Source organism: Aotus nancymaae, unplaced genomic scaffold (genome assembly GCF_030222135.1).
Source record: "Aotus nancymaae isolate 86718 unplaced genomic scaffold, 86718_ANA_hifiasm-v0.15.2.pri h1tg000006l, whole genome shotgun sequence".
NCBI lineage: Eukaryota > Metazoa > Chordata > Mammalia > Primates > Aotidae > Aotus > Aotus nancymaae.
Genome location: NW_026988417.1, coordinates 7,465,531 through 7,489,308, shown reverse-complemented (window position 1 = coordinate 7,489,308; position 23,778 = coordinate 7,465,531). Strand labels below are relative to the sequence as shown.

Genomic DNA, 23,778 nt, shown 5'->3' with positions numbered 1-23,778 from the left:
AGGAGGGAGGCCCGAGCTGGACTTGAATGGTCAAAGTTTGGGACTAGAATTGGGAAGTGGGCTGTGGTGAGGCAGGGAGGGCTCAACTGTTCTGGGTACCGTTCCTTCACTGGGTGATTTGCATATGTGGTCTCTTTCAATTCCCCCAGTAATCCACAGCCCCTTCCCCCCACCTCCTCCTCCATCATCATCACCCAAGCCCACATGGGCCCCAGGACGGCCCTGTTAACAGTATCAATCCCTTTCTGCCTTCCCCTAGCTCCAGTTCCCCTCTGCCTTTCCTTCTTGTGCCAACCACTCACGCTGGATCCTAAAAGTGCCCTTCTCTTCTCTTCCAGATTTTAAGGGAAGAGGCTGAGCACCCAGCAAATCCAGGGTATGTTTCACAGAATGAGAAGCGCACTCCTCACCCGCCAGTAAAATGTGAAGGCCAGCTGGGCACAGCGACTCATGCCTGTAATCCTAGCACTTTGGGAGGCTGAGGCAGGCGGATCACAAAGTCAGGAGATCGAGACCATCCTGGCCAACATGGTGAAACCCTGTTTCTACTAAAATACAAAAAATTAGCTGGGCGTGGTGGCACATGCCTGTAGTTCCAGCTACTCAGGAGGCTGAGGCAGGGGAGTCCATTGAACCCAGAAGGCAAAGGCTGCAGTAAGCCAAGATTGTGCCACTGCACTCCAGCCTGGGCAACAGAGCGAGTCACTCTGTCTCAAAAAAAACAAAAACAAAAACAACAACAGCGAAAGCCACCTATAGACCCCTGCCTGGCATGGACTAAATTGTGTCTCCCAAAATTCATGTTGAAGCCCCAGCCCACACCATGGGACTGCCTTTGGAGACAGGGCGTTTAAGGAGACGATTAACGCTGAATAAGGTCAGAAGAGTGGGGCCCAAACCAACAGGACTGGTATCCTTAGAAGAGGCCCCAGGAGTGAGCACAAACATGGGAAGGGCCCCGTGAGGACAGCCCGAAGGTGGCGTCTGCAAGCCAAGGACGGAGGCCTCAGGAAGAACCAACCTGACGGCAGCTTGATCCGGGACTTCCAGCCTCCAGAACTGTGAGCAATGCACTTCTGCTATTTAGAGCACCCAGCCTGTGGCAGCAGGCTAGGACACCCGGCTTGTGGTAAGCAGGGCTGAAGCGGGAGCCAACGGGAAGAAAGTAAAGGAAACTCCAGGCCCAATGAATGACTTTTCTTTAAGTGCCAAGACTGTGCTTGGAAGCCACACATTCCTCCTTTCGCCCCTGCTCCTCTAAACCCAATTCCAGAAATTGTGGGCAGATGGAAGAAAGAGGCGTGAATTCAGTTGTCTTAGGGTGGAATCGGGCCTTGACCCTAACTCCCCCGTCAGATGGGGCCAGGAACCCAGATTCATTGGCCCACTGCCTCCAAATCCACAAAACAGGAAACGCATTTGCATTTTGCAGCCTTTGTGTGAGTATTGCGTGAGAGGAGCTGCTGCAGCCGTGTGGCAGGGACCACAGCCCAGGGGGGCACTGGAGAAACACCAGCCCCTTCTCCACCCGCAGTGTACACCTCCCCCAACCTCTGTGAGGCCTCTACCCGTGAAACACAGGTACACAGCCCCATCACTCTAGAGCAGAACGCCAGCCATACGTTCCACCTAAGGCCAGGCAGCCTGGTGACAGGTTTCTTAAAAGGTCTGTTTTGATCAACCCACTTGATAAGTCCATCCTCCAGGTAGACGTCAGCATAAAGGGATTGGTCATCGTTGATGATCCGTCCACCTTTGATGAGGAGTCGGTCGCTCTGCAAAGCAAAGCAAAGCAAAGCAAAGTATTAAGGCTCCTTGGAGAAAAGCCAGGAGAAATTTTTTTGTTTTCAATTTTTAATATAAAAATTATAAAATTTTGTCAAAAGTAAAGCAAAGGCATTTAACCTCCCCCACCCCAGATCCATCCCCAGCCTCAGTACTTCTCTATGCAATACCTCCCCTTCTCCTTTCACCCTTCTCCCCTCACTGTTTGCTTTTGGCTGAGGTGTTTTAAAACAAAGCCAAGCACTGCAGCTTTCCACCGATAAATACTTCACAGATCTCTCTCACTGTTAAGCCGTGTCCCGTTTGGCCTGAGAAATGGGTGCGGGCAGCAAGCTGCACTTTTTTTCCTAAACAGGAAAGGGGTAAGGACTTCTTAAAGAACAAAACCAGAATCCATTATCCCAAGGAACCCAATTAACTTAATATCTTCCTTATTAGTCAATAATCAGGCGCTGTTCAATGTTTTGATTGTCTCATAGATGTCTTTTTGTAGTTGGAAGGTCTGAATCAAGAGCCATACCAGGCCCCTCAGCACAACTGCCTGATCCTCTCGGCAGCCTCTGTCAGCATCTGCACCGGCCCCTCCTCCCTTTCGAATGTCATTCATTTGCTGAAGAAACTGGGTCATTTGTAGAACAGGGAGTTATCAAGGTATTATTAAATATGATAATGATCAACTTAGAGACATTTTAAAAGATAGTAAAAAGATTACAAAAAAACCCCCCTACTTTTCCAGTACAACTCCCAGCTGACACTCTGACGTCTCCCCCCTCTATTCTCTCTGTTTTCCATGGTTGTAATCACAGTGCACACACTCACTCACTCATCCGTGCCCCGATCAGCTACCGACTGATGCTCTCGGCTCCAGAGGGGACCAGGCACAGAGCTGGAATCTGCTCTCGGGGGTTGACAGATGGAGAGACAGATGTTTATCAAGTCATGGGGTATGTGGGGTTGAGGAGAAGAAGGGGGACCTGCCATGGAGGCCAAGTAAAGGGGATGCCAACCTTATCGGGAGCAGGGGGTGGGTGGGCAGAGAAAGCACAGACCCAGAAAATAAGTCTAAAAAACAGTCTATCGATACTTTCTGTATCTACACTCCGTATGAATATAGACAAATAAATATGTGTCGTTAGAGGAAGGTGGAAACATACACACACACAGGATTGTATGACTATGTCTATGTAGGAAGGTGGATACACACACACACACACACACAGGATTGTATGTCTATGTAGGAAGGTGGATACACACACACACACAGGATTGTATGACTATGTCTATGTAGGAAGGTGGATACACACACACACACACACAGGATTGTATGTCTATGTAGGAAGGTGGATACACACACACACACAGGATTGTATGTCTATGTAGGAAGGTGGATACACACACACACATAGGATTGTATGACTATGTCTATGTAGGAAGGTGGATACACACACACACACAGGATTGTATGACTATGTCTATGTAGGAAGGTGGATACACACACACACACACAGGATTGTATGAGTATGTCTATGTAGGAAGGTGGATACACACACACACACACACAGGATTGTATGTCTATGTAGGAAGGTGGATACACACACACACACAGGATTGTAAGTCTATGTAGGAAGGTGGATACACACACACACACAGAGGATTGTATGACTATGTCTGTGTAGGAAGGTGGATACACACACACACACAGGATGTGTATGTCTATGTAGGAAGGTGGATACACACACACACACACACAGGATGTGTATGTCTATGTAGGAAGGTGGATACACACACACACACAGGATTGTATGACTATGTCTATGTAAATAGTCATGTATTCAGGGGATGTTCTCCAAACACGTTTTCAATCCCCCATCCGATTCTAAGGGCTCAGACCTAGGCTTTCAACCCTCTTCTATTTGTCAATACCGTTCCAGAATGGAACGGAGCCATCAACTTGCTTATGCATAAACATAAACAAAGCTTCACCATATGGAATGTTCTGGGCAAAGGGAGGGATGTGCAAGTCAGGGACCAGAACATCACGGGAACTGAAAAGCACACAATTCCATCCTTTCTGCATTTTACCATGAGCACATCCCAATGGGCCGCACATTCTTCATGACTATATTTTTTAAACGAGCATAAAATACTCGACCTTAGGGATACATGATACATTGTTTAATAATCCCCCCACTGTTGGGTACTGAAGTTATTTTCCGTTTTTTTACAGTGATATGTATTGCTGCAATGAACATTTTTGTGCACAGGACTCCTTCCTTAGTTTGAATGATTTGTTAGGCAAGGTTCTCAGAAGCTTAACAACTGGGTCAAACAACAGAAACCTTATTTACAGCCCTTGATAAAGATGACCAAAGTGCTTTCCAAAAGGAGTGCCCATTCTTTGCATGAAAACACTAATCATTCTTGTTCACTATTAATATTTGTTAATTTGTGTTTCTTTTCCTTTTTCTTTTTTTGTGACAGTCTTACTGTCACCCAGGCTGAAGTGGCATGATCAAAGCTCACTGCACCCTCAAATTCCTGAGCTTAAGTGATCCTACAGCCTCAGACTCCCGAATAGCTGAGACTATTCAGCATGTGCCACGACACCTGGCTAATTAAAATAAAAAAATTTTTTGAGATGGGGTCTCACTGTGTTGCCCAGACTGGTCTTGAGCTCCTGGCCACAAGCAATCATCCCTCCTCGGCCTCCCAGAGCACTGCGATTACAGGGGTAAGCTACCTTGCCTGGGCAATTTGCATTTCTTGAAGGCTTGTAATTGTTTTCCATGTTTTTATTTACCATTTGTATTCTCTTCAGGCTGGAGACGTGGTGAATAAGACACAGTGTCTGCCCTGAAGCCCATCCCTTGGGTTGGGGAGAAAGAAGTAAACTGACAGGCGGGGCGTGGTGGCTCACGCCTGTAATCCCAACACTTTGGGAGGCCAAGGTGGGCGGATCACAAGGTCAGGAGATGGAGACCATCCTGGCCAACACGGTGAAACCCCATCTCTACTAAAAATACGAAATTAGCTGGGTGTGGCGGCACATGCCTGTAGTCCCAGCTATTCAGGAGGCTGAGGCAAGAGAATCGCTTGAACCCAGGAGTTGGAGGTTGCAGTGAGCGGAGATCATGCCACTGCACTCCAGCCTGGTGACAGAGCGAGACTCCATCTCAAAAAGAATAAAAATAAAAATAAAAAAAGTAAACAGACAAGAACCACCCACAGTGGGGGGTGCTGTGACAGCAGAGCCTGACTCGAGAACTTGGAGGCAGGCGGTGCATCTGGGAGGCAGTTCCGGGGACTGGAGGGAGGGTATCCTATTCAATAAATAAATCCAGTAGAGTGCATACTGATCTGGCTAGCACTGTGGGCGACTAGGGCTTGATCTTGCCAAGGCCGTCCGAGGAAGTGCACAGAAGGCACCTCAATGGTCCCTTGGACCAGAAACCATGGTCTTATGGCACCAGCCATAATGCCCTGCAAGCCCAGAGAAGAAGCATTTAACCCAAAGTAAGGAATCAAAAACACATCTTACTGCCAGCTGCTCAAAGCCTCTTGCATCAGAATCATAGTTCCCTCAGAGTGAAAGCTGAGGTCAGCGAGACCCCAGTTAATCTGGAGTGTCAGGATCCTGGCAGTCTTCCTGCTCTTACTTTCTTTGGGTCCTGCTCGATGTTACTTATCTGAGTGCCTTCCCCTTGACTTGCCCCGTTTGGAACAACCCACAGCACCACCCCGCCAGCTGAGCCTACATCCCTTACCCATTCTATGTATCCACAGTAGTCACAGCACATCTGGCAGACTACGTATTTCTAGGTGTGTCTGAAATGTGACTTGCCACACTGGAATCACAGCTCTGGTGCGTTACCCCATTGGCTGTATGGGAGCCAACTCCCCAGGGGATGCATGACATGGGTGCTGGTGGGGACGGCACTGCCTAGACTTTGCACAGCACTTGCCTTTACTAGACCATGAGCTCCAAGGAGACAACGGACTTTGCCCATTTTCTTCACTGCTGCCTCTCCAACACCTTGGACACAGCCTGGCTAGCTGACTGGGTGACTGAACTGATTCTTTTTTTTTTTTTTGAGACAGAGTTTAGCTCTTGTTTCCCAGGCTGGAGTGCAATGGCACAATCTTGGTTCACTGCAACCTCCGCCTCCCGGGTTCAAGGGATTCTCCTGCCTCAGCCTCCCGAGTATCTGGGATTACAGGCATGTACCACCATGCCCGGCTAATTTTCTATTTTTAGTAGAGGCGGGGTTTCTCCATGTTGGTCAGGATGGTCTTGAACTCCCAACCTCAGGAGATTCGCCTGCCTCGGCCTCCCAAAGTGCTGGGATTCCAGGTGTGAGCCACCACGCCCGGCCCTGAACTGATTCTGGAAATCTGAGTGGTGAAGATGGAGAGAAAGGCATCACAGCTGTGAGCCAAGGAAGAGCTGTGTAAGGGTGCACATCCTGTTCTTCAGTGAGAGGGTCTCTGGAGGAAGATGCTTCAAGGTAAGTTGCTCCTAGGCCCCACAGCCTCTCTGTATCCCTAAAACAGATGTATGCATTCCCAGGGAGGAAACTCACCAAGCCTCCGGATGGCCCTCCAGGACCAAGGGGAAAAAGAAGCCTGGGCTCTGCACATTCAGGAAGCACCCACAAGCTGGCGTGCAGGTTTCCCTAGCCCCAGGAGCAGGAAACGTTAAGTCACCAACAGCTGGTGCATGGCTTCCGGAACTCACTACTCCCGCACCAACCCCCCGCAGGCACCCGTCCGCCTTGTGACATTTAATAGGGGGCTTTCCCGGCTCAGCCTGAAAGGTGGTATTTTAATGTACTGTGTGCCAGAAGATCAGCCCAACCTGCTTTGGTCTTCCTAGAATCAGAGGGTGGAGCTTGTGTTCAAATCGACTCCCTCCCCAACTACCACTAGACTCTGCAAGCAGAGGCGCGCAGGGGTCCAAGTCCTCAGTGCCGCTCAGGTACCGGTCTACTTCTGAAAAAACAAGCCCACAGGAAGGCAAGTGCTGATTCAACCTCTTCATGTTCTTTCTTAAAATTAGAAGTTCCTTTGCCTCTTAACAAGCATTTTCAAAGCCACGTGCTATAGAACTCAAGCTCAGAGGGATTTTAGTAGGTACTGGCCCAGACAGTGGTTCCCTGGTGCTGTGAGTTTAGAAATCTCTGGCAAAACAGAAGCAAGGATGCCTTTACAACAGAACTTTGCAGATCCTTGCTTCTGCTGATATGTGATATAAATATTCAAGAGAAGAATTGAGTTGATATCTTCTCCAAACTCAGGTTCCTTTGTGGTCTGGAAACTCTGAAGAGCAACTTTTCCACAGAAGACTCCAGAGGAAATGGGCTTTGAAGGAGTTACGTGCATTGTGGCCATTTGCACTGAATGGTCCATGTGAAATGCTAGGTCTAATCCACCTCGCATGGAAATGAGGTCCAGAACCAGGTGTGACCTCCATGTTCACACAACTGGTAAGGGTGCAGGCTAGAGCCAAGGGCTCCTAATGACCTGCCGGCCATCAAACCATGCTTCAGTCCCAAGTTTAAAGATTCTCAAACTCTAGAATCCAGGACACCTCATAAGAAAATGGAACTTAGAAGCTCCCCAAGTTCTGAGGCCAGAGAGCCTTGCTGTCTAAGGCTGCCTTTCTCATGCAAGAAATACGAGTGCACAGAGCTGTATACCAAAAGCAGATATAAACAAATGTTTTAAAAATTAATGACACCAAATTCACACACTTAGAAAAAAATAATACCGGTGCTGTCCGTTGCCTCTCACAGGATTATTGTGAGGGGAAAACAGCAGATGTGAACAATGGTTTGCTCTGTATACAAATTATTATGTTTAAACTAGGCTGAGCTTCGTGGCTCACACCTGTATTCCCAGCACTTTGGGAGGCTGAGGTGGGCAGATCACGAGGTCAAGAGATCGAGATCATCCTGGCCAACATGGTGAAACCTCGTCTCTACTAAAAACACAAAAATTAGCTGGGCGTGGTGGCACATGCCTACAATCCCAGCTACTCGGGAGGCTGAGGTAGGAGAAGCACTTGAACCTGGGAGGTGGAGGTTGCAGTGAGCTGAGATCGCAGCATTGCACTCCAGCCTGGGTAATAAGAGCGAAACTGCCACACACTTTTAAATAACCAGATCTCCTGAGAACTCACTCACTATCAGCATAACAGCACCAAAGGGGGAAACCCACCCCAATGATTCAATCACCTCCCTCCAGACCCCACCTCCAGCACTGGGCACCACAATTCAACACGAGATTTGGGTGGGGACACAGAACTGGACCATATTCCATGGGGAAAGACACAGAGGTCAGAAGCGACCTCGCGTGCCTGGAGGTGTGTAAGGGTTCTCTTTTGGCTGAAGGGTGACCTCAAAGTGGGGAAGCTGGAAAGGAGTGCAGAAGCCAGATCCTGGGGACCCCAGTGCCATGTATACAGAGGAGTTTGGGCTCTGTGGTGAAGGTCATAGAGGGGTTTTCATCAAGGAAGAACCGGAACATAGAAACGTTTCCAAGCTAAGACATCACATGAGCACTGGGCAGAAGTAGAAGAAGAGGAGGAATCATCTCTACCTTCTCCTCAAAGCTGGGACTCCTCGGTAAGAATACATGGCAGCCAAGTTTGCAAGAGGTATCAAAGGCCTTAACACTGTCCATGTCCTTTGACCCAGAAATTTAGTGCTGGGAATTTGTCCTCCAGAAAATATCCAAAACAGGGTCAAAGAATAATAGACAAAGATGTGATCCAGAATTAATTACAATGGTATAACCACGCCAGTAATGAGGTATCATTCAGCTATTAAAATATTTTCCAGGAAGTTTTAACCAGAAACAAAAGCACTAGAAAATAAAATGTGAGGAGAAAAGCAAACTACAAAATTCTCTGTTAGGAATTCAAAAGGAAATGGATATGGAGGAATTGGCTTTCCCTGCAGAGACTTTGGGGTCCGCCCAGACCTAATTGCCAGTATAATGCACAGCCCTCTCCCAATGCTTATGGCACCTCATGGTCATAGTTCATGTGCTCCTCTCCCTCTGAGCTGGACACCCCTTCATGGCCAGGGGAGTTCTATGTATTTCATCTCTATATCCTCAGGAACCAGCCAGGACCCTTACACAGTATTTAGCAGATGTTTGCTGGGCAGGAGGGAAAGAAGGAGGCAACAGACAAGAGGCAAGGGAAGAGGGAGAAAATAGAAAGAGAAAGTTTGGAAAGAGAGAGGGAGTGCAAGGGAGAGAAAAAGAAGATCAGATAAAAGGAGGATAAAGAGGGAAGGAAAGATGGAAGGAAGAGCGAAGAAAGAAGAGAAGAGAGAAATAAACAAAGGGAGAAAAGCATAGATGGACATATAATAAATCTTTCTTTTCTGCTTTTAAAATTTGTGAAAACCTAACCCTACTGGCTGAGAGCAGAGGCCTGCCAAGTGCAAAGCCCGCACACTGCGGATGATGCACGAGGCATGCTCGCGAAGACTCCACTGAAACCCTACTGGGCTGCAGTCATGTCTCCACTGCCAAGTGTCTCATGAGTCAGAGGAGCAGCCAGGCAGGAGGAAGGGATTCTGCTCCAAACCTACTGTTATCTCCCATCCAGCCCCCACTGGGAGGAGAGAGCTGACATTGGCAGGATGCTTTTGCTCTTTTCACAAACATTAAGCATTAGGTTGAGCTCTGCTTACAAAAACTAACCTTTAAAGCTTCGGGCATTTTTATCCATAGAACAAAAAAACAAACAGCAGCAAATGCAGTCAGCCTCAGCTCAGAGGGGAGGTTCTGGATGACAGTGGATTTTCTGCATCACTGTCTATTCCTGAGTGAGACATTAAACCTCCTGGGTTCTATTCTCCCTTCAGCATGGTGGGACTAAATCTGTCATCTCCACCAAGAAGGTGGTTGTCAGAAGGCATACAAAATCTATTAAGGTCTGGATTTTAGAAAAAATTAAAAGATGGGATGCTATTCTTATCCAATCAACCTTTATCCAAAAATCACTAGTTTAGCAACCTTGGCTATCTGGAAAATAGCAGAGAACTAAAGCTGTTATTACATAGGCAGAGAAAAGACAGACTATGTCATCAAGGAGGGGTCATTGAGCTGAGTTCCAAAATATAAATAGGAATTCACCAAGCAGGAAAAATGGGGAGAGGAGAAGGAAAGTACCTCAGCCAAACAAACAGTGGGTACAGAGACGCCATCTTCTGAAAGTTCCAGGTACCGCGGGTAGGTGAGGAACAGGTGTGTATTGGTGCTGTCCGCGGTCCTGAATTGAAACGGCACAGCGACCCTGAGTTCTCTGCAAACCCTGACGCTGAAGACCCCTCCACCCTCTACCACACCCAACCTTGTAGTTTCTTACTGCTTTTCTTTCTCAGTTTCTAAAAAAGTCTTGTTTCAAAAATTCTTCTCTTAGCCCTGCAGAACCAAAATAATAATGACTTATGTTTCCCAGTGGACAAAGCTGGCTTCAAGTACTTTTAGATGTTGGTATATGAAGACCTTACACTACTTCCAATACTTTAATTCTCCCACCCCAGGAAGTTGGGGTGAGAGCAAGCAACTCCCGTGGCCCCTACATGCTCCATTAGAGCAGTCATTGGAATCTGGGGTCCATGAACAGGCAGGTGTCAACATAGGTTCTCAGAGGCCACACAAATTCAGATGAGGTTGCCTGATTCCTCAGTGGGAAGGGCAGGAAAGCTCAGGGTAACTAAATGACCAGTCTCTTCTGGAAAGATGAAGAAACCTTTCCTTCCAAAGAGCAAGCAGGGAAATGAGCCTCAAAAAGATCAAGGAAGCCCATTTGTAGAAATGTGCTTATCCAAGCATTGAATGCAGGGAGAACTGCTTTCTTTTAGAACAAAGGAAGTATCAAGGTGGGTTTTGAAAGGTTTTCGTTCTTTAAAAACCACATACCCCTGATGTTGACGCTGACATTTGCAACTCAAAACTTCAAGATGATTGGCAGGCAAACCCTCTTGTCACCCCCCTCCAAAAAAAAAAAAATGACAGCACGACACCATGGCCCAGCTGATCCTCAAAATGCCCTGGAATTACCCACTAAAAATTTCCACTGGGGCTTTTATCAAGATATACAGTCACCAGATCTAGATTACAAGTCAGAAATTTATATTATTTACAAACATTCCCAGATAATTTCAACACAGACCCTCTGTGGCAAGTCCTTACCATCTGCCAATGTGGGTGCAGTGCAGCCCCCTGCCCCGACTGTAGGTGTGCTGCCCATGTGATTCGCTCTGGCTGGGAGGGCACCAGTCCATGCACAAGCTTTAAGGGGCAGGTGGGTTCAGGTCTCTTTGACAGTCCACCCCCCGCCATGAAAACCACAGAACCCAAGGAATGGCAGCCCCAGAATGAGAGGATATGAGGAGCACACTTGACCCCAACAGAAAACTGAAGAGAAATTGAGATGAGATGAGCCCTGCTAAACATCTACCACCCACAAACCAATGCCATAAATAAATATTTGCTGCTGTAAGGCACAGAGTCTAGGGGGTTGTTATGCAGCATCATTGCATCAAGTCGAATTAATACATCATAAACATTCTGTGCTGGGAACCACAGGGATTGCTGCCTGAAAGGTTTTATAGCTCAAATGTGTCAGACTTCCACAACTTGGTATCTGCCTTGAATAACCAGAGCCTTCCCCTTCAGCAAGCTCCCCACTCTGGTCTCCTTGTAACGGCAAGTGCTGCCATCCCGTCCAGCTGCGGACTCATATTTATTCACAGAAACCATCCATTTGCCTTTGATTTTGCCTCTGGGTACAGCCTGTCAGCCAGTGGCCCTTTGCCACACTCTCCAGGAATGCAATCCAGGAAGTGCCAACCGGTATGAGCCTGAATCTAATTAACACACATTCATTCCCCCTCTCATGGACAGGAGACAGGGTGGCTTTCCCTTCTTTATGAATGGGAAATACAGGTGGTCCCTATGGACTGCAGCCCCTTTTTTATTTTTCTGAGCTTATGCCTGTTTCCATGACAACTGCAGTTATAAGAGCACACTTTCAGGTCCTGTCATACCAGGAGGCATTCAGGGAGCACTCCCTGTTGGACTGAATCTCTGATTTTAAAACAGCATGCCTCTGTCACAACCCCAAGAGTGGGCAGGGCATGCAAGCTGCATGGGGAAAGATTATGCTAGGTGCACATGTGATTGGCGACTTGACCCACTTCTCTGTTTTCTGGTCTGTGCTTCTCGCTTTCTAGAAAGAAATCTGAATAGAACTCCTTTGCCTTAAGAAGTGCACATTCCTTGAACTCTTATTAAGGATCAGTTCTGCATTACATGGGTTTTCATTTTTAATTCTTAAATCACCTTAAAAGTGGGAATAAGTATTACAAATGAGGAAACTCAGAAGTAATTTGCTCAAGGTCACACAGCCAAGAGACGGTACAGCTAGGATTTGAACCTCACTCCACCTGGCACCTACACAGAGACCATCCCACTGCCTCCTGGTGGGGAGACCAGTACAGTGTTCTCTTCAGCGTACCTACATAATGTGTCTAAGCCTCAGTTCCCCATCTGTAAAATGGGGACAGGCAGCAATAGATCGCACTTACCTGTTCAGTGTTTATCAAGTACGAACCCCATGCCTTGCACCTCATCTGCCCTCCTGACACGGTTATTGTGAATGTGGTCAAAAGTAGTTAAGGCAGATTAAAGGGCTCTGAAAACTACAAAAGGCTTTCTAGGGGAAAGACATTAAAATGCAGAGACTTATCACTTAATAAACAGTGACAATGCCTCCTGCAAGCCAGGTGCTTTCATATTTCTCCTCATTGCCTGCTCACTTAACAAAGAGGTGATGTTTGAACATGGGTATGGAGGCTGGACTGCACTTAACAACATGGATGCAGAGAGCAGACTACCTAGGCTCTTATATGGCCCCACACCTCCAAACTCTGTAACACGTGTGAGCTCACCTCTCTATGCCTCTGTTTCCCATCAAATGCAGAGAAAATTTTGAAAGTGAAATGAATTAACCCATGGATAGCAGTTTGCAGAGTGCCTGATTTTTTTTTTCAATCCTTGCAGCATGGGGTGACAGATGTCATTAAAATGCTCAGTTCCATCTTTGGCTTCTCTCTTACCTGTCCCACCCCAAATCTACCTCTTTTCTAGATCTTGCTGCACCTACTCTGGAACTGCTCTAACACCTACCTGCTGACTTTCACCCCAACGCACCTGCCCCAGGTAAGCCCTCACCCCGTCTCCCTGCCACATATCTTGTCCCCTCCATAAGACAGGCAGAGTGACCTTTCTGAAATGCAAATCCAACCATGCCTCGGCTCTCCTCAAAAATCCTTCACCAGCTTGTCCTCACCTGTAGGACAAAGCACACCTCCCAGGCTCTTCCTGGCCTGAGCCCTGCCCTCTCTCAGCCACGCCCCACGACACCTATCTAAGCACACCACACTCACTCTGCCTCCCCAAACTGCACCTTCACACTCTGTGCCTTCATCTATGGCCTCCCTGAAGCGTGGATTTCCGGCCACATCTGCTCTGCTTGTTGATTTCCAAATCCTCAGTCACGTGCAGTGTCTTGAATCCAGGACCACAAGGTCAAATGGAGTTCCCACAACATGAAGCTTGAATCTCTGGTCAGCATTTGTTCATGACACTCATTTTCCAGCTCATTTTAATATATCTTATTTCCCCCATGAGACTGAAATCCTTGGCACCAGAGATGGCAGCTTATTCCCACACAGCTTCTTAGCGGGGTGATCTTTGGCAAGATACTTAATCTCTGTTGGCTTCAGTTTCCTCATCTATAAATGGAACCCATCAAAATACCTACCTCACAAGATTACTTGTGATAATATGTAAAAGCACCCAATACACTGAACACTGGCCTACGGAGTCTAACATTCTATTCCAAATGCTCTAACATTCTATGCCAAATGCTCATGCAGCTGAGGAAGCAAGAAAATGCTTCGATTGCTTTTATCAGCTTCTCAGAGGAGTTGATGACCTTAGAAAGCCTTTAAACCAGTTTAAGAGGTGCCCAATAATTAAAGTTGTATTTTGGATTCCTTTTTATTCTGCATGTTCAGAAATAAAATACAGCAAAAAAAAAAAAAAAAAAAAAATGAGATGAAAGGAAAGGAAAATGAAAGAAAGTAAAGGAAGACCTAACACTGCGGAAATCGTTCTAGATGAGGAATAACTGGAGTGGTTTTGGAAAAGACAAGGTCCTAAATAATGGAGAGACATCTTCCAGTGCCTCTAGGAATAGCAGTGTGGAAGAAGAAACTTGGGAAGATTCTGAGAACTAGGGCACGAGGCAGAGTCCCACTCTACATAAAGAAGAGCTTTACAACAAGAGAGCTATACAAGAGTAAAGTAGGCTGCGATGTAAAGTGGTGATCTCCCTGTCATTGGAGGTATGCAAGGAGAGCATATTGGGAATTCCTGCACTGAGGGGAGAATGATGGAGGCAGAGGAGAAGCAATCGACAGACACTTTTTCCTTCCTCCTTAATTGCACAACAGAAAATTTTACATAATTTAAAATGTTCCATTGAACTTTAAGGTTATAGAAATCAAACATTTGCTGAAATTTTATTAGACCTTAAGCCCTAAGGGTCTATGAATATGATAGGATTTAAAAAAAACACAGCAACATAATTTGGGGGCAGGTACAAAATTTCCTCAAATAGCCACCTTTTTGCTCTATGCAATTCTGCATCAGATTCAATGAGTATTCCCATGGAATTGACTAAGTTCCAACACCAGGTCATTATTCAGTCAAGGCCCTGGGCAGAGGAGAATATGTACACTGTGATGATCCCGCTTCTGTGTAAAAAGTATGTGCTGCAAAAGCTTCCTATTTCATGGAACATGCAATGAAGCGCATTACTAAACCAGATCTGCCCTCCTCCCATTGTCAAAGCACCACTTCAGAGGCACCCACACCTTCTCTTCTCTTTGAGCTCCAAAACTCCTCATACCACCTTCATCTCCTTCTGCACAGTAACTACCTCCATTTTAAATCCACAGATAGGGCCCCGTTAAGGAAGACTAAATGCAGTTATGGCTGAAACCCCATTCAGCAAGGAAGTCCACAATCTTGGCCTCATTCACTCGCTCACACAATAAGCCATCCCCACTGTGAATCCCCAGTATTCCTGAGGGACTGCTGAGGAGAATCAGACCATTTTCCAGGCTTCCAAGTATCCATAGTCAAGTGGAGCAGATGGACATAAACAACAAACCAAAGTTACTGAAATTGAAGTGCTCACCTTCCCCAGCCCAGGAGAAGGTATCATCATCTATGGAGAATGGACACAGCTGAAACAAAGGCACAAGGCCAGAGATGGTGTGCTAGGTCCAGGAGAATGCTCTAGATGCCCGGGGCACAGGCCCAGGGAAGGAGTGGGGAACTGCAACCTCATATGTCCACAGACATTGCTGTCTTCCTTTCAGCTGCTTGCTCTTGTTTTCTAGACCAACTTCTCTATGAACCATCCAAGATCCCACTCCGCTTACCAAACTACCGACACCAATTCAGAGTTGTTTCTTTGCAGAGCAAAGCTATGATTTGGTCATTACAGCTCTCTAGGGCAATGGTTCTCCACCTTACTGTATTCAAGACATACTTTCAAATCATGTAAAATTTTGCAACATTCTTGAAGGATTAAAGACCTAAAACAACACCAAGTAAGTCTACAACCATCACCATGCCCTCCCACTATAGTGTGACTGTGGCTGTGTCACAGGACTATAATAGCTCTGATTGCACTTGGTTATTCTTCAGCACCATGGCGCTGTCCACTGCCCTGACCATGTTCTTTTACATGCTCTCAGGGCAAAGTCCTCTGGTATTCCCCTTCTATAGCAAGAGCTGACTTTTACTTAAAGCAAATTAGACTCTATTCAACATCTCTCTGCTTGTGAATACTCAGGGCTCCACCTGAGAGATGCTACAGCAATTCGTAGACTTAACTGTAGCAAACATAAATTTTAAATGCTGATCAAAATTTAGAAGCACACCTGCAGAGAATTTTTTCAGTACACCACTGTGCTCACAGCACATAGGCTGAGAACCACTGGTTGTTGAAATATCTTGGATTTTTCTGTCTTCTATCAATGCCTTTTGTACATGGTCCCCCAATATCTATCTCTGTCCCTTGCCTCTCACCCTCATTCCAATCTATTCCCAACTGTCCACTGAGACACCTCAATTTGGAGCTTGTTCCCAAATCCAATTCAACCTAAGAACCAATGCTGAGATTTCTCTTCAAATCCAATCCCTGTGCTTCCTGACCACCTCATCATTAGCTTCCACAGGTGTGTGTTAGCATCCTTTACATGTCAGAACTTTCACATTCAATCCTCACATCTCCTCCAGAAAGACCAACTTTGTGCTTCTCTCCCACTGATTTAGAGCTTGATTATACAACTTGCTTTGGCAAACACACTATCAGCAGATGTGAAATATATGCTATATTTAAGTAGAAGTTGTTAAAGATATTTCAGGTTACTGCTCATCTCTTATGCTTTTCTTCTCCTTCAGCTTGGGTCTGAAAGTGAAGAGATACACAGACCAGACTCACTACCCACCAGTAAACAGGGGTAAAGTTTCAGCCAACCCACAGCCCTCATGTAGAATGAGCAAAAAATAAGTGTATATTGTTGAGACCTTGGGGCTGTGTGCTATGGGGCAAAGCTAACACACCATCCCACGGTAATAACAGCTAACCCACATTGTATTTACTATGTGCAGGCACTATTTTAAGCATCTTACATATATTAAGTCATTTAATTCTATGGGGAAAAAAATCTTAGGAAATATTTTTATCATTCCTATTTCCAAACATAAATTTGTATAGAAAAAATGGATGCATAGAAAGAATACGTGACTTGCCCCAATTACACAGTTATTAAGTAAAACAGCCAGGATTCAAAGCCACAGAGTCTGATTTCAGAATCCACATTCCCACAAGCTGCTTACATTATAACAGGCTCCTACCTCAAGAACTTCCAGTGCCTTCATATTAATTACAGAAGATCAGAATGGCCTAGAACTTGGAAGTGAATTATCGAATCCAACTCTCCCTGTCAAAAGGAATCTGAGGCCCAGGGAGAGAAAGTGACTTGCTCAACATAAAATAACTCATTCATACCTAAGACACACTTAGAACCCACGTGTTCTTTCCATCCCCTTGGGTGCATTCTGCCTGATTTCTAAAGCTTTATAGGATCCCCCAAAGCCCCACCCCTTCACATGTATTTCCAGTTCTGCATCCTCTGATTCAGCTGTGTGAAATAATCCACCCACCTTGCATGCCCTTCCCTTCCCTCCACCAATCAAGTTCCTCACCACCTGGCTGATGTCATCCTCCAAAGCCCAAGAAGCCACCTCTTGTTGCTTCTGTCAGCGCTGAGTCCTCTCTTCTCTGAATTCCTCTGACACCTGTGCCCTGTTGTGAAGTTTATCTTTTAGCCTTTCTTTCTTTCCTTTCCTTTTTTTTTTTTTTTTGACACAGAGTCTTGTTCTGTTGCCCAGGCTGGAGTGCAGTGGTGTGATCTTGGCTCACTGCATCCACTGCTTCCTGGGTTCAAGTGATTCTCCTGCCTCAGCCTCTCAAGTAGCTGAGATCACAGGTGTGCGCCACCATGCCCAATTAATTTTTGTATTTTTAGTAGAGACAGGGTTTCACCACATTGGCCATGCTGGTCTCAAACTCCTGACCTCAAGTGATCTAGCCATCTTGGCATCCCAAAGTGCTGGAATTACAGGGACCCTTTTGCCTTTCTTAAGTTGTTTCACGTGCATGAAACAACCATTCTGAATCTTCATTTCCTCGAAGACAGCCTGAGTTTTGAGATTGGAGCTACGACCTGTTAGACGTTTGCTATGTGCCATGCACACTCATGTATGTTGTATTGTGTGTGCTCCATGTACTCAGTCTTGGTCATATTCATTAGAAGAAACGGGTGTTCAGGGTTAAAGTGGCATAGTTATGTCACTTTGACTTTTATGTCCCCTCTGAGACATTTTTAAGAATTTGATTTAAACAAAATAATGTTTTGCTAACAATGGTCCACTTCTCCCTCTCTGATCATGACCTTGACATCATAGAGGGTGTTTGCTTATCTGCCCTGGATGACAGATGCTCAGAGTCAGTACTGGATGACTAATCAAGGCCACTCGAGTCTCCTATCACTGGCACATTCGTTCTGTCCTTCCTTGTTCCTCAGTCCTGCTATTTGACTTCCATCTGATTTCACTATATGCATGACAAATCACCGTAGACACCTCAAATCCTTTGTGTAAAAAGGCAGGGAACAAATTGGGTATCTACAAATAGGCTCAATGTCACCTTTGGGAAAAAGCATAACGGGCCTCACACACATTTTGCGTACTTGCACCTTAGAGTAACCAATTCAGCCTGATGTGATTTGTACTTGAGCTTCCTTCCTTGATCATCTTCACTGTTTGATTAAACACACACACACCCAAACACACACAAACATGTCACACACCAAAGACATACACTTATATTTACATACAGACATGCACTGACACACACACAACTACACACCCCCACACACAGTGATTTTCCTAGCACACAGACCAGCCCATTTATCCTCTCTGCTCAAATGTAAGCTCTCCTTCCCCTCCACTGGCAAACGAAAGAACGTTTACAAGCCCCTGAATCTCTCTGAGCCTCAGTTTACTTTTTGGGGAAGGGAGGTGATCTACCTAGGCTGCCTTTCTGACAGTACCATGCATGGAACTAAGTGAGAGATGATGGCAGTTGTGCTGAATGCTTGGACTAGAGCAAAAACACATGTGATTGGTACTCACAAAGCTTTATTTTTGATAATACTCTGTGACCATCATGGTGGACACGCTTTACTCCTCTGACAACTGAGCAGGCATCCCCCTTTGGTGGCTGTATTCAGAGCCAATAGCTTCTGCAGGCCAGGAAGCCATGTGCCTTTGTTTGCTCAGAGCCACACCCAGGATGCTCTATTCACTGCAGTGAGCACAAGAAGCCGCTTCAGCTAAGTTAATCCCCAAATGTGTCATTCATTAAAAAAAAAAAAAAAAAAAAGCCATGCATGAAAGAGAGCTTTATAAATATTTCAAACAGTCCCTGGGGGCAGGAGCTAAGTGTTTCTGCTTTTTGGCTCTTCCACCTTTAAACAGATACTATATTATCTCAGAAAAAGGCTGAGATGGAAAACAGAGGAAGACACCACCATGATTGCCAACATGAACAGAACGTTTTCCTAAATCAACTTCCTTACCTTTGCCCATGCTGCGCCCCCTGCCTTCGATGCCCCTTCACCTCCCCCACTCTAGTTCCTGCCTCTCCAGTGTCTGAACTCATTGGCAAAGCTACACCCTTATCCCCACTGTGCAGGTGAGACAGCTGAGGCTCAGAGGGGCACAGGATGACCCAGCAACAAGCAGGTGGGGAGCTGGGGATGAAGCTGAGAGCTATGCTTACTACCCTAGCACTTCTTTTTATGAACCACACTTCTTTCCAAGCCCCCAGGTCTCTCCACAGGCTACACACCATGGCTGTCAGAAACATCTCAACCGCCTTCATGATTTGATCTAACTGTGCAGAGGTTGCCCTTGGAAGGAGAGGGTAGGCTCTCTCAATGTCATCTTTCCTTCAGTTTCTCCAGCATGCCAACTCCTTTGCCTCTGGGGCCCCACGGGCCCCACGAAGAGCTATGTCCTCCTCTTGTCCCCTCTGCTTCCCCTAGAACCAGGCTGAGTGTTCCTGCTGGGGTCTCCTCCACCCCTCTGTATGACACTCTTAACAATTCACTACCATTTCAGGCGGAAATGTCAGCCTTGGGTAAGCTCTGGAAGGGCCAGGGGCAAACCCATTCATCTCCTTCCCACTCTCCCTGTTACCCAGCACAGTGCTTGGCACAGCAGTCATTTGACAAATAATGCAAATCCATTAACAGCCAATGGGTTTGCATTAACTTGTCAAATGACTGCTATGGAATGGGTTAAGGTGCAGCCATTTAGAAAGCCACAGTGCTCACCCATTTGCTTCATGACATTTAAGGCAGAGATCTGGTTCCTGTCACAACACAGCAAACAGTCCTCAGGTAGATGAAAGGCCCATACGAGTCAATCCTCTCTGATTTGTTGAAGGTTTTGATTTGTTTAAAACGACAAACCCTTCTGGCTGATGTGGGTCAAATGAACACAAATGGTCCTCATCAAGGTCCTCTTTCCTGGGAACTAAGCATAATTTTCAGCCTCTCTCCTTCCCATGCTCGTCGAAACCACCTTTAAGAGGCTGCTGGAACCAACTATTTGATTTCTCTTTACACACAAGTTGACTGTTTCACATGAAGAACTAAAGCAGCAAATCCTGTCAGCAGATCTGAAGCCCTTATCATGGCCTAGTACACACTAAACGCTTTGGCAGGGTCACCTAGGATGTTCAAGAGTCCTGTGAAAGGGCCCACTTGTACAGCAGAGCATTGAGGTTCAGAGAGGCATCAGACACCCAGCTCCATCGGCTGCAGAAGCCTAGGCATCTCCACTCCAGAGGGTGACAGCCTGCAGGCCCCGGGGACCACTTCAGCTTGGCAGGCTGGGACTGTACAACTTCGGGGGTGGCATCCCACAGACCTGCCTTCGGACCATCCTATTAAGTTTCCACCTTGGAGACCGGGATCCTGAGAGCAGCAGAGACCTGCTGTGGGCACACAGCCTGAAACCCAGAGCTCCCGGCTCCTGAGTCACTGCATCACCCCTACCCCATCACCTGCCTCAGTTCCCTTGGGAGGCAGGGTCAGAGGGTCCCAAGGCAGGGACTTGCTCAAATCTCACTTGCCTTCTTCTCACATTGCCCAGGAGGAAGTAACCATATGTCTTCTAGTGATTCTTGGCCAACTACAGTGTTTACGAATAGGCCACTTACACCTCTGCGTCTCAGAGGGCAGAGCTGAGGGACCAGAAGAGGTGGTACCCACCCTCTGGATGGGAGCTTGGCAGAGGCCTGCTGGCAAGAGCTAAGGCTGGACCTAGGAGGGATGTTCTAACTCAAGACTCAGCCCAGAGTTGGGGCGAATGCAGGACAGTGCAGGGGAGGTGGTGGGGGTGGGGGTGGGCTGGGTTCCCTCCTGACCTTCCTCTAAGGGAGGCCCTCAGCCCATGCTCCAGCCTCAGGGCACTTTACGTGGGCAATGCCTTTCGCAAAGACTTGCTGCCAGGATTCAAAGAAACAGGTTGTCATATACAGGGCAGATCCCTGGTAGGTGAGGGAAATGTCAGTCCTCCGCCTACCCCAGGCTGTCCTCTGGCAAGTGTCCTGCGACCCTGCAGGAGCCTGAATTTTGCATAAATGAGCAGGCTGGGTCTCCAGCCGTCAGACCTCAGGAGTCACTCCGGAGGATTCCACCATGCCCAGAATCCCGCCTCCCGGCACCGGGAAGCTCCTTCAAACATGGGCACCTGTGGTCCACATGCCTCAGGAATGGTCGGGCTCCAAGCTGATGTCAGGCAGGAACCGGGGCGGAGGCCCAGCTCCTGGCCGCTGCGCCCTCAGCTCCCCACCCCGAGACAAAGCGTAAAGACGGGGGGTTCCTTTGTTTCCGGCCACACCCAGGGAAGCAGCCCCGCTGCTCAGCCTCCACCACCATCCCCACCCTCTCGTGGCCTAGTGTCGGCAGCGTTAACCCTTCCCGGGCCGCACCCGCCAGCGTCGCCCCATTAGGTTATTTTCAGCTGCGGGGTGGGGTGGGCCGAGCTTCCATCATGGCGCTGTCCCTAGGTCTGGTCTTCCACTCCGTCAGTAAGGGCGGGGAGTGGGGAGCGCTGGTTGATCTTTTCCCCTCCTCTGGCAGGGGAGGTACCCGGCTTCGGAGTGCACTGGCCGGACGATGCGGGGGCCCAGCGCAGGAGGCTCAGCTGCCCTCCCCACCCCCGCGCGAGGCCTGCGGAGACGGAGTTCGGACCCCCGCCCCTCCCTCTTTTGTTCGGCTCCGCATCCTCCCTGTCCACGCCATCCTCTGGCACATCCCGTGGGGGGAGGGGGCGGCAAGCCCGCGGGGAGAGGGACTCCAGGCTCCAGCCCCGCCCCGCCGTGCGGGGCTCCCCCACCCCCATTGTCCCCCGAGACTGGGGGAGGGGGCTGAAATGCCGAGACCGGCCCCGCCCCACCCGCGGCGTAGCAGGAGGCCTCCGGGGCCGCCCCCGCCGGCCCCCAGCAGATCTGGACCCTGCCGACGCCCACCCCCAGCCCACAAAGGCCGGCGCGGGGCGGCGGGGGTGGGGGCCGCTTACCGTGATGTGCGGGATGCTCTTCTTGCCCTGGTACGACATGGCCCCCTCTGGCGCCCTCGACCGGGCCGCTGACCTGCGGGGCTGTCTGGCTCGGTCCGGCGCTCGCGGCACCGCTCCCCGCGGGCGCACTGACAAAGGCCCGGGAGGGACAGAGAGAGGGACGGAGCCTCGGCGCCCGCGGCTGCCCACGCGCGGATGCCCCGGCTGCTCGGCCCGCCCGCCGCTCCGGCTGCCAGCACCGCCCGGCTCGGCGAGGAGGGCGGGAGGAGGAGGGAGAGGCGAGGGCTGGAGGAGGGGGCTGCAGACAGACAGCTCCTCCCGGCGGCGCGGAGCGGAGCCCGATTCGCCCCTCTCGGCTCGAACCAGGAAGCGCTTCCCTTCCGATCCCCCACTCCGCCCCCGCCCCCCACCCGCCCAGCCCAGCCGACCCCCGCCCCGCTCACACGCCCTCCGCGGGCCCAGGCCTCGCTCTCGCGATCCGGAGAGTCTGGTTTTCAGGGCTCCTTTAAAAGAAAAAGATGGCCTCCGGAGGCGCGGTCAGGGCCCTCGGGCGGCGCCACAGGTGTGCGGCCGCGCATCTGGAAGCCTCCCCAGAACATCTGCGGGGGGCGTGGTGGGGGGGATGTAGGCCGGGGGCCGGAGCTGCTAGGAACGTTCTAGGCCCTCCAGGATCGCTCCCAATGACCGCTGCCCTCCTGCCTCTCCTTCCACAGCCTCCGTTTGTCCTTACGGAGTGCCTCTCCCTGAATGCACCAAGCACTTTTTCCATCCAGAAGCCTTTATTCACGCCGTACCCTCTCCCTGAATAGTCTACCCCAGACAAAAGGCTGCCCACTCTCCTAGACCCATCTCCAATGCCTTCCCCACCACGAAGTGGGTGGCCTTCCTGCCACCCACTCCACCCTAGCCCAGAACCAGCCCTTCCTGGGGGCCTCTAAGGAGGAGTCTTCCTGACTGGCAGAGGGAACGGTAGGGACAGGAGGGTGCAGCATTAATTAATGCTGACCTGTTCTACTCTGACAGCAGCTCCCTTTCCACACAGCAGCCTGGCACTGGTGCCACCAGGTCACCCCACAGAATTGCTTCCAAGACAGCAGGTGCTTGGAGGGCTGGGCCACTGGCACCAAGCCCTGGGGATAAGCTGGGAGTCAGGAGGAGGATTAGGGTGTTCTTGCCTTCCAGCAGGGTGGACACCAGCCCCAGAGTCCATGATCCAGATGTTGCTCCAGAGGAAGGTGGGCGGAAGCCAAGTCACAACTTGACAAGGTTTATTACAGTAGAGGGGAAAAGAAGGAAGATGGAGGAAAAGGGGGAGCCCCAGCAAGCCCCCACAGTACTGAACAGGTGTCCCAAGTCACCAGGCAGAATCAAACACCAACCTTATTCACCACTTCACTGTTCATTTTCTCCATGCGAAGTCCAACCCCACAGGTCCTACGAAATGACTCATCTTTTCCGCTTTCAAGTTGCCATCCAGAGTAAGGGTGGCCTAGGCTTGGTACAGCCCCCAGCACCCTGGTTGGGCCTGGGGTCCTGACCCACACCATCCCAGAGGCCAGTCCCCAAATCCAGGGCAGGAAGCCAGAGACGCCTCGGCCTTAAAATAGAGGTGAGGTTTTAGCTTCACAGAAAAGGCAGCTCAGTATCCCAGGAACACCAGGCATAATTTTCCCA

The 23,778-nt window shown here is 48.8% G+C and overlaps 1 protein-coding gene across 5 annotated transcripts in view; it reads right to left on the bottom strand.

Annotated features, from left to right (window-relative positions):
- Nucleotides 1-23,778, bottom strand: part of CRMP1 (collapsin response mediator protein 1) — a 79,204-nt gene that overhangs the window by 52,304 nt on the left and 3,122 nt on the right. For 3 of the 5 annotated variants that reach the window (XM_012467013.3, XM_064365629.1, XM_064365630.1), the window contains exon 2: nucleotides 1,687-1,775. In XM_012467013.3, coding sequence (XP_012322436.2) covers nucleotides 1,687-1,775 — 89 coding nt within the window. Of the gene's footprint in view, nucleotides 1-1,686; nucleotides 1,776-22,104; nucleotides 22,374-23,483; nucleotides 23,532-23,778 lie in introns of those variants that run through there. The other 2 variants (XM_012467010.2, XM_064365628.1) reach the window with 2 other exon arrangements.